This window comes from Oxyura jamaicensis, chromosome 3, assembly GCF_011077185.1.
Source record: "Oxyura jamaicensis isolate SHBP4307 breed ruddy duck chromosome 3, BPBGC_Ojam_1.0, whole genome shotgun sequence".
Classification (NCBI taxonomy): domain Eukaryota; kingdom Metazoa; phylum Chordata; class Aves; order Anseriformes; family Anatidae; genus Oxyura; species Oxyura jamaicensis.
The window spans coordinates 17683601-17692219 of record NC_048895.1 but is presented as its reverse complement, the minus strand read 5'-3'; the positions used below and the strand labels follow the sequence as shown (position 1 = coordinate 17692219).

The 8619-nt window shown below is 48.7% G+C and overlaps 1 protein-coding gene across 1 annotated transcript in view; it reads left to right on the top strand.

Annotated features, from left to right (window-relative positions):
* Positions 1 to 2658: 2658 nt before the first annotated feature.
* Positions 2659 to 8619, top strand: part of CRIM1 (cysteine rich transmembrane BMP regulator 1) — a 180443-nt gene continuing 174482 nt past the window's right edge. The window contains exon 1 of the mRNA XM_035320216.1: positions 2659 to 3332. Coding sequence (XP_035176107.1) covers positions 2966 to 3332 — 367 coding nt within the window. The 5' untranslated portion in view covers positions 2659 to 2965. The remainder of the gene's footprint in view (positions 3333 to 8619) is intronic.

Sequence of the window (8619 nt, the reverse complement as noted above, 5' to 3'; positions counted from 1 at the left end):
CCAGGCCTGAGGAGACAAGAACCCTAAATTTTATCCTTGTAGCAAAAATATTTCTGTATTTTTCTCCCTTACATGAAGCTGTTATGGGGTAAACAGCCTATGATGCAGCGCGCTCATCCTGCTCACAGCTGAAGCCTCTCTCTATTGGCACTCAGCTCAAAAGTTTGCTCTCTTTTTCTCGGGGCCCTACAACATTCTTATCTGAGCTGTTCCTAGCTTTCCTCTTCATCTGGTTTTGTACTGCTTCTAGTGCTTCCTTGTTCCCACATATGCAAAGACACAGCAGGTCCTATGAATTCTCTGTGCCTCGAGTACACCGCACATCAGTACAGTACAAGAGTGGTAGGTTAGGCATGTCTGGGAAATAGTGAACCTATTGCACACAGGTCTTGGAAAAATAGGTCCTTATTTTTCATACACCGGTTCATTTTTCCACACAGAAGTATTAACATACTGTAATCAGATCACTTTTCATCTTTTGATAAATTAAGCACATTGAATTCAAGTCTTTGTTAGGTATTGTATCATGTATCCTCTCTAGCATTGAAATCACTTTTGTAACTCCTGTCTGCACAGTCTCAAATTTGTGAATAGTATTTAAAAAATACAGCCACAGGAAATGCACACCTCATTCTAAAACCAATCTCAGCAAAGTTACACACAGAAGCTATGTTTTTACATACTGCTCTTACCCAAATCACAAAGGGGTGGATTTTTTTTTTTTTGGTGGAAACTTCTGGTGAATCAAAAGTACTCTGACCCCTGCAGGTGCTTTGGGAGATTGATGTGAGTGTCCTGAGGCTGGCAGACCAGAATTTTTGAGGAAACATTTTACAAAACTTCTTGCTCAGTGCATCGATATGCCCAGGAGTATCACCAGTTTGCCATAACGTTCAGGGCCTGAGTGCTTGGCTTGCTAATATGACCTCCAGTGCTCTGCTTACCACTTTACAGAACACAGCAATGAACCGTGTTGTGTTTTGTTTCCTCTCAAATGGATGTGCTGGATTTGTTTATATCAAAACATGGTGCCTTTAATGAGATCACCTTATCATTTGCTTTCCAACTCCGTTCAAAAATATTGTATAGTATCAGTTCAAATGCTGATGCCTGGTAGATGGTTGCTTCTCTTTGTCCATTACTTTTTGAGATATGTCAGCTAAATGGCCCTAATCCATGTAGCGCATGCTGTATGGGCGGCACTTCATCACAATAATGCTGTGCTGAAAAACACGGACCAAGACAAGTGCCTTGCAAGCTGCTGGAGCAAATTAAAACGTTTGTAGCTCTTGAAAAATAAACTTTTAAAGCTTAGTTTAAATTCTGAATGGATCCGAATAAGCCATTCCGATATGATGAAGACATCGTTATTTTTAATGCAGAAAATGCTTTATTTTTCACCGCCGGGTTACACGGCTGCACTGTTTCCATTTTAAATGGGCCTGTGCTGGTGATGGGGAACCTTTCCTACATGAAGACACTTTGGTTGGAATGCATGAGGGCGATTTACAGGGCGTTTTTCCACCGCAAAAAAGATACACCACTGCTGACAAAGCTTTACTGTAGCACTTCTATTACCGGCTGCAAGTTGTCTTTTGCCTTGTCCTCATGGAGCAGATCTCCCGTTGACACCACAACTGGCTCTTCCTCAGAGAGCAGATGAGCGTTTGGAGCCGGAGACACCATACACGCCATACCTTGGCACCCTCCTTAATCACCTAGAGTAAGTCTCCAGAGCCTCCCTCCTAAAGTTTCCCTCATCGTTGGCACCAGCGCGGACAACAGACGGCTCCCCGGGCTCGGCGTTGCGCAGCTGCCCTCACCCCACCTGCCGAGCGAGCCGCTTCGTTCCCTCCACCTCCCCAACTCCTTTACGCTGTGGCGGCGGAGTTAAGCCTCCCGCGCAGCCCCCAGCCCCGCCGAGCCGCCGCGGAGAGCCTGCCCTTCCTTCCCGGAGCCGCCGGGCTGCGGCGGGGGCAGCCTTTGGGCAGCAGCTCCCTGCGTGCGGCGGGGCACGGAGCTCCGCCGCCTGCCGGCCCTGCGGGGAGCCCGGGACGGGGAGCGGCCCGCAGAGCCCGGCCGCGCGGGGACGGGACGGGGCGGTGCGCCGGGGGCTCCCCGTCCCGCGCCCCTCACGGGGAGGAAGAGGAGGAGGAGGAGGAGGAGGAGGAGGAGGAGGAGGAGGGACGCGGGGCCCCTCTCCACCCCCGGGGTCCCCTCGGGGTCCTGCCCGCCCGCCTCGCCCCGCTCGGAGCCCCGGGCGGGGGAGGGGAGGGGCAGGCTGGGGAGGGGAGGGACGGGGGGAGGCGGCGGCCGCCGTGGGGCCCAGGCTGCTGCTGCTGCCGCCGCCCGCCTCGGCTGCGTCGCTCCCCGGCCCCGGGAGCTGGGGGGAGAAGAGGAGGAGGAGGAGGAGGAGGAGGAGGAGGAGGAGGAGGAGGGGGCGGGGCCCGCCAGGGAGCTATCCAATGGGAAGGCGCGGTGCGGCATCGGGGGCGGGGAGAGGGCGATCGCCGCCCAATGGGGGAAGGGCAGAGGGCGCACTCGGAGCGGGGCGAGTCGCAGGCAGGAGGCGAGTCGGGGCTCGGGCGGCGAGCGGGGAGCAGCGCGGGGAGCGCGGCGAAGCTTGGCGGGGCACAGCGCAGCACAGCACCAGCAGCAACCGCCGCGCCTAGCCCAGGGTCTCGGGGCCGCCCGTCTCCCGCCGGCCTCGGACGGGACCGCTGGGGCTGGGAGCCGCGGGACGGCCGGACCGACGGACGCCGCTTCCCGGAGCGGGCAGCGGGCGGAGCCGCCGCCGCCCGGCGCAGAAGTTTGGCTGAAGCGGCCGCCGCCGAGCGAGGAAACTTTCCTCGGGGGGCCGGAGGCGGGGGCGGCGGGAAGAAGCCGCCGCTCGGCGGCTTCTCGCGGCACGCTCCGGTCCACCGCCCGGCGCGGGGGCTCCGGCGGGGCTCCCCCCGGCGCCGGGATGTACCTGGCAGCGGTCTCGGCGGGGAGGAGGCGCCCGGGCGGAGACGGAGGAGGTGGCGGCGGCGGCTGGCACCTGGCGGCGGCGGGGTGGCTGCTGCTGCTGGCGCTGCTGCTGGGCGAGTCGGGGACGCGGGCGCTCGTCTGCCTGCCCTGCGATGAGTCCAAGTGCGAGGAGCCCAAGAGCTGCCCCGGCAGCATCGTCCTGGGCATCTGCGGCTGCTGCTTCATGTGCGCCCGGCAGCGAAACGAGAGCTGCGGGGGTGTCTACGGGCTGCACGGCGCCTGCGACCGGGGGCTGCGCTGTGTCATCCGCCCGCCGCTCAACGGCGACTCCATCACCGAGTACGAAGTGGGCGTCTGCGAAGGTGAGAGGCGGACGGAGACCCCCCTTCCTCCCCCAACCCTCCTCCCTCCGATCCCCGGCTCCTCCGAGCGGGGGGAGCGACCCGGTCGCACCCCGGTGGCGGGACCCGAGGCGAGGCCGCCCCGCTCGGCTCCTGCTCTGCTCCTGTTTTGCTTTGCTCTGCCCGCCCCCCAATTTCGGGCCCTTCTGCCCGGCAGACTGATGAAAAGTTTTTTTTGTTTGTTTTGTTTTTTTTTACCCTTTAGTTCTGGTAGCTTAAGCTAATGTCGAGCACTCCCAGTTTCATCCCCTCCTTAGTAGCTCGCTGGCTCCTCGGTGGCTTGCGTCAAGCCGGCCAGCTGCTGATCCCCTGCTCGGGTTGCTCGATAAGAGGGGACCTGGCAGCGGCTTGGCAGACTGAGATCGGGGGAGGTCAGTGCTACACGCATGATGTCTGTTCCGGATTCCTCCTCTGTAAGGAAACACAAAGGCTGATCATCTGTTGTGAAGTTTTCCTTCCTGTTCCTGTCACTTAATATCTGCCCGCCCGCACACGCTGGGTGCACCGTAAGGCAGGCTGGCTTTTCCCTGCTCCTACAGCAAGAGGGATCCCCAGGGCCCGACTCATTCCCAAGCCCCCACGGCTGCTCTCCCGCTGCTTGCGAGGTGATGAGCTAGCACGGAGCACGAGAGAAGTTTGCTCACACCCCCTCTTCAAATTGTGTGTCTACTGGAACACTAAAAATTTATTCTCTGTACTGTTTTACAAAAGGCCAAGGAGAAGTCTTTTAATCTGTCTTGTTTTGCCCTGTCCCTCCAGCTCTCCCTTCCCCCAAGTCGAGGGAAAACATGGCGCTGTAAAGAGATTACAAATAACCAGTAGTTTGGGATATGTATAAATGTATGTGAGACTTAGAGTGCGTGCTTCGACAATTCTGGAAAATAAGAGCAAGGCTTGCTCCTCTCAGCGGGTAGAGGGCAGTAGAAAGTCCAGAAAGCTGTTGAGACAGCATCTGTCCAAAAACTTGCATTTAAAATGATACGCTGTTTTGAGAGAACTAAAACTGATCTTTTTCAGTAGGCAGCTGACCTTTATTCTGGCACAGGTTATTATTTGAAGCTCCATTTACCTTGCTGACGAGTGAATTGCATCAAGTCAGGTTATCCTATCTGTAGCTGTTGCTTGGGTAGGGCTGGCTTCAGGGTTAAAAGCTCCGTTAAAGAATTAAAAATGGCTCTGAACTGCTTTGAAGACCTTCGTTGAGTCTGTGAGGTGGATTGTGTATGTTGCTGTAGACCTTTTTTTAGCATGTGTTGGTAAAGTTATCTTTAGAAGAAAAGTTCAGGTATAGAGAGAAAAGGTCCTTCAAAAAACCTACCTTGTTTTGGATGAGTTTCTCTTTTTGCATGTTTTTAAGCAAAAGACTGTCTTAAATGGTTTGTGTTTGTTTTTTTTTTCCCTCCCTTGGTTAAAGGAAATAAAAGCCTACAGTCATTAAATGTCTCAATGTTCCAGCTCCCTTACTGTATCGCAGTACGGACGTCTCTGGCAGTTTAGGAGTATTTCATTCCTTTGAAGTGATGCAATCTGTACGTTGCTGTAGTTCAACTCATAACACGTCCCATCTACTGTTGAAAATAGTATGAAGCATTTGTTGGCAAGACCACGTTTCAATTAGTGTTGTGGTTAGAAACTAGTTCCAGCTGTCCCTATAGGAATAGTCAGGGAGATAACTTATCTATTTAATTTTCATTCTTGTAAATGAAAAGCAACTGAGCTGAACTGTCAGCCTAATAAATAGTACTGGAATACCTATTAGTGAATTGTCAGGAAACTGCCTCTTTCCAAGCAACAAAAACAATAGTGTTGTTCTTTATGGTGTGTATTGTGTATGAGGCTTGACAGCAAGGGGGAAAAAAAAAAAAAAAAAAAAAAAAACGGGACTTAATGTACTACCTCCCTTCACTAAAATAAGGTTGATTAGCTCTGTGTTTTTAATTGGTGTGATCAAAACAGTTGTGCAGTTTACAGGCACATGTGAAACAGAATGGGCTGGTGGTATCTGATGTATCAATAATTCTAAGGCAGCGGTTTTCCTTTATCTGTTAACAAAACAAAGACTGCTTTTCTTTTAATCCTGTCTTTTGGGAGTGTAAGCCCTGTGCTACCTACCCCAGTTTGGGGAGGAGGAAATGGAAGTGATTTGCAGAACTATGTGAATAGAAACCGATCGGTTTTACTCTCCTTCCCATCTCTAACCTTCTTTCACTGCAATTTTTTACACTGAAATGACCCCTACTGGCTACAGTTGTAAGCATTTTTTTTTTAAAAAAAAAAAAAAGAATTAATCTTGAGTGTGATGTTCTGTCTTAGTTTAGCGTATGAATGCATATTTGGCTATAGAAAACTTGAAACTGTAAATTATATACCAGGTAAAAATATTTGCATGTTAATTTGGTATTAGTGTGAAATAAGGCGAGTGCATTAACATTAAGTGACCTCTGTGATGACCGATGGAGAAGTTTCCATGGAACCTGTCACTGGCCACTGTTTCTGAAACAAGAAATAGTTAACTTTTATTTTGTTTTTTAATCAGCATTTACTGATGAAATCTTTCTAATTCTAGGTTTTCTTCACCCCTCTAAAGCTTGAAGAAATTTCCTAGTCACATTCCCTTGTTAACTGTTCAGTCCTTCATGCAGTTCTAAGGCTTAATTTGCAGCATTATCATGATGTCTATAGATGCCCTTCCTGCATTTATTTTACACTTCTGTAGTTGTATTCTTGGTAAAGGGTAACTCTTAAGTCAGTTTTTCCAGGCACAGCTGTGTACTTCTTCTGAAAGCAACCTTGAGAGACTTTGAACACCTCCAGCCTCTTTTGACTTTGCAGGGGAGCTGTTGGGTTGGATCGATGAGGTGTCAAGAGCATAGAGTCAGCTAAGAGCCAAATGCTCTTAGTGTTGAGAAACTGTGAGCTCAAAGCAGGGACCACTCTTGCTGTCTGCCTTTGGAGGTGGACCTGGAGCCACCTCCTAATTAGCCAACAGTTCTCTGGGAGGGCCTTGGCTTCCACAGTTGTTTGGCGGGGCAGAGCTCCTTCTTTCTGGGGAATAGGAAAGCCTTGGAAAATCTCTGATGTAGGAGGTTGGTTTTGAAGGCGTTTCTTGTGATGACTCTCTTCTCATCTCTGTTTTGACACTTAACAATCTCTGGTGCTCGTGGATGAAGAGGCCTTGATTGCTTTGCTAAACTGCTCTAAGGCATAACAGCAGCACATGAAATAACAGTGGAAATGAGCTGGAATTGCTTTATTTTTAACTGTGTAATAAAAGCATGGCTTAAGTTTTTATGATACACTTGAAATGAGAAGTTAACAAAACTGCTAGTTTTACTGTGTTCTTACGTTCCCTTTAAGACCATACTTCCATACGAGCTAGCCTCTAGGTATCTGTTGTAAAACATATTTGCTCCAGTAGCTTACCGATAACATGGAGCAGAAAGGACTTGTTTGTTTTATTTTGGAGGTGTGTGCAGTTACTGCTGTATTCTTCTTGCTACTGTAGGCAATTTAAGGCTTGTCACAAATACTTGAGGCTTGGCTGCTGAGTACATAGCCTCTGAGCAGAGGTTCAGAAGCTGCTGTCACCAATTTTAGGCAAGCATTGAGAAGCATGCAAGTTCTTCCCCTAGGAAGATGGTAGACATTAGCCCTCCTGTGCCTCATCCTGGTCTGTTTCACACATCTGCAGCCCTTTGGGAGCATTATTTATTGTCCATTTGATCATTTGCTGGGAGAAGTGGGGAGCTTGGTTGTCTTCTGCACCCCTCACATTTAAGCTTACTGTGGACTAAAGTTACCTTCCCTAGAAACCTGTGATGGAGAATTATAGGTAATGAGAAGCTGATGAGAAGTTACAGTCTTGAAAACTTCTTGTGTTGGTGTTATCGTTTTATCTCAAACTGGAGAGAAGGGGAGCTAAGCTTGTTTTATTCAAGCATTAGTTTCACAAATGGGAATGGAGTTCTGCCTCTGCTTTTGTGGAGTAAGAGAAACTTGTTAATATTTTTAACACTAGGAGGGCTGTTACTTGTAACTTCTGTAGCTGGTACCCTTGGGAGAACCTTGTTTTCAGCCTTGTGCTCTGTATCTAATGGGCAGTGGGTCCATAGCCTGGAAAATAATACTCTGTATCCAGATGACTTCCATAAAACATACTTAGCTTCTTCGTTGTTGTGCAGTCCAGACCCCTAAACATCAAGTGACTGTTTGCTTCGAGTACAAGTTACTGAAGTTTGGGTAATTTAGAAGCTGTATATATGTACCCTGGTTGTTTAAATACATTTGATTGAAACAGTGTTGCACAGCTTTCTTAACTTTTTTGTTAACTCTTCTGCACAGTGAATGGCTGGGGAAATACCCATGTAGTTCTGATGTTCTGTGTCTGCAGAGAACTTCTTCCACTAAAGTCAGTGGTCAAAACAGATCTAATTGAGGATTTCATAAGTGGTGCACTGGATGATTGTTGGCATGAAGACAGCCAAAACACAAGGTTCAAAGCCTGTCAGTAACCCAAACTTGGGGGGGGTGGGAAGGGGGAACTTAAGTTATTCCTGGTACTGAAAGTATTCTAATAAAAAATTATTGAACTTATTTAGCTGGAATTAGCAGTAGTTCTTTGGTGGGTATTCAGCTTCTGATGTGCCAATCCTAGCCATACTTAACAGTCCCCTCTCCTCAGTCCCTAGAAAATGCTGATGTAGGCACATGCTGACTTCTTATGTAAAGCCTGGGTAACTTACAAGCTGTTTCTACTCTGGTTTGTGTCTATACTGACATCTCAACATCAGTAAGAACATGTCATGCTGAGTGTGTCATGGAATTTGAATAAGGTCAGGTGCTTTTTTGACTTGGAAATCGTTTCCTCTCTGTTTCTGAGCATCATGTTTCAATTTTAGGAATTGCATGGTTTCCGTACTTCAACAAAACTGAAACGGAAAAGCCCAACTGATATGGGGAAGGATATTGATACAGGAATTGGCAGGCTTCTGTTGTTTTGTATCAGCACCATTAGTTTAAAACTACAAATCTTTCTGTGGGTAGGCTGTGTATGGCTAAACCTCTTAACTTCTGCTAGGAGGAATGTTCTTTTTTACTTTTTGAAGTCACTTCATCTTACTTGACTCTCCTTCAAGCATCCTCTAGTGATTAACACTTTTTGCCTGATTAACACTTTGCCCTGGTTATTACTTCAGCTTCCCCCAAATCATCCTCTTTATAAAGATTATTTTTTAAAAAACTACCTTCA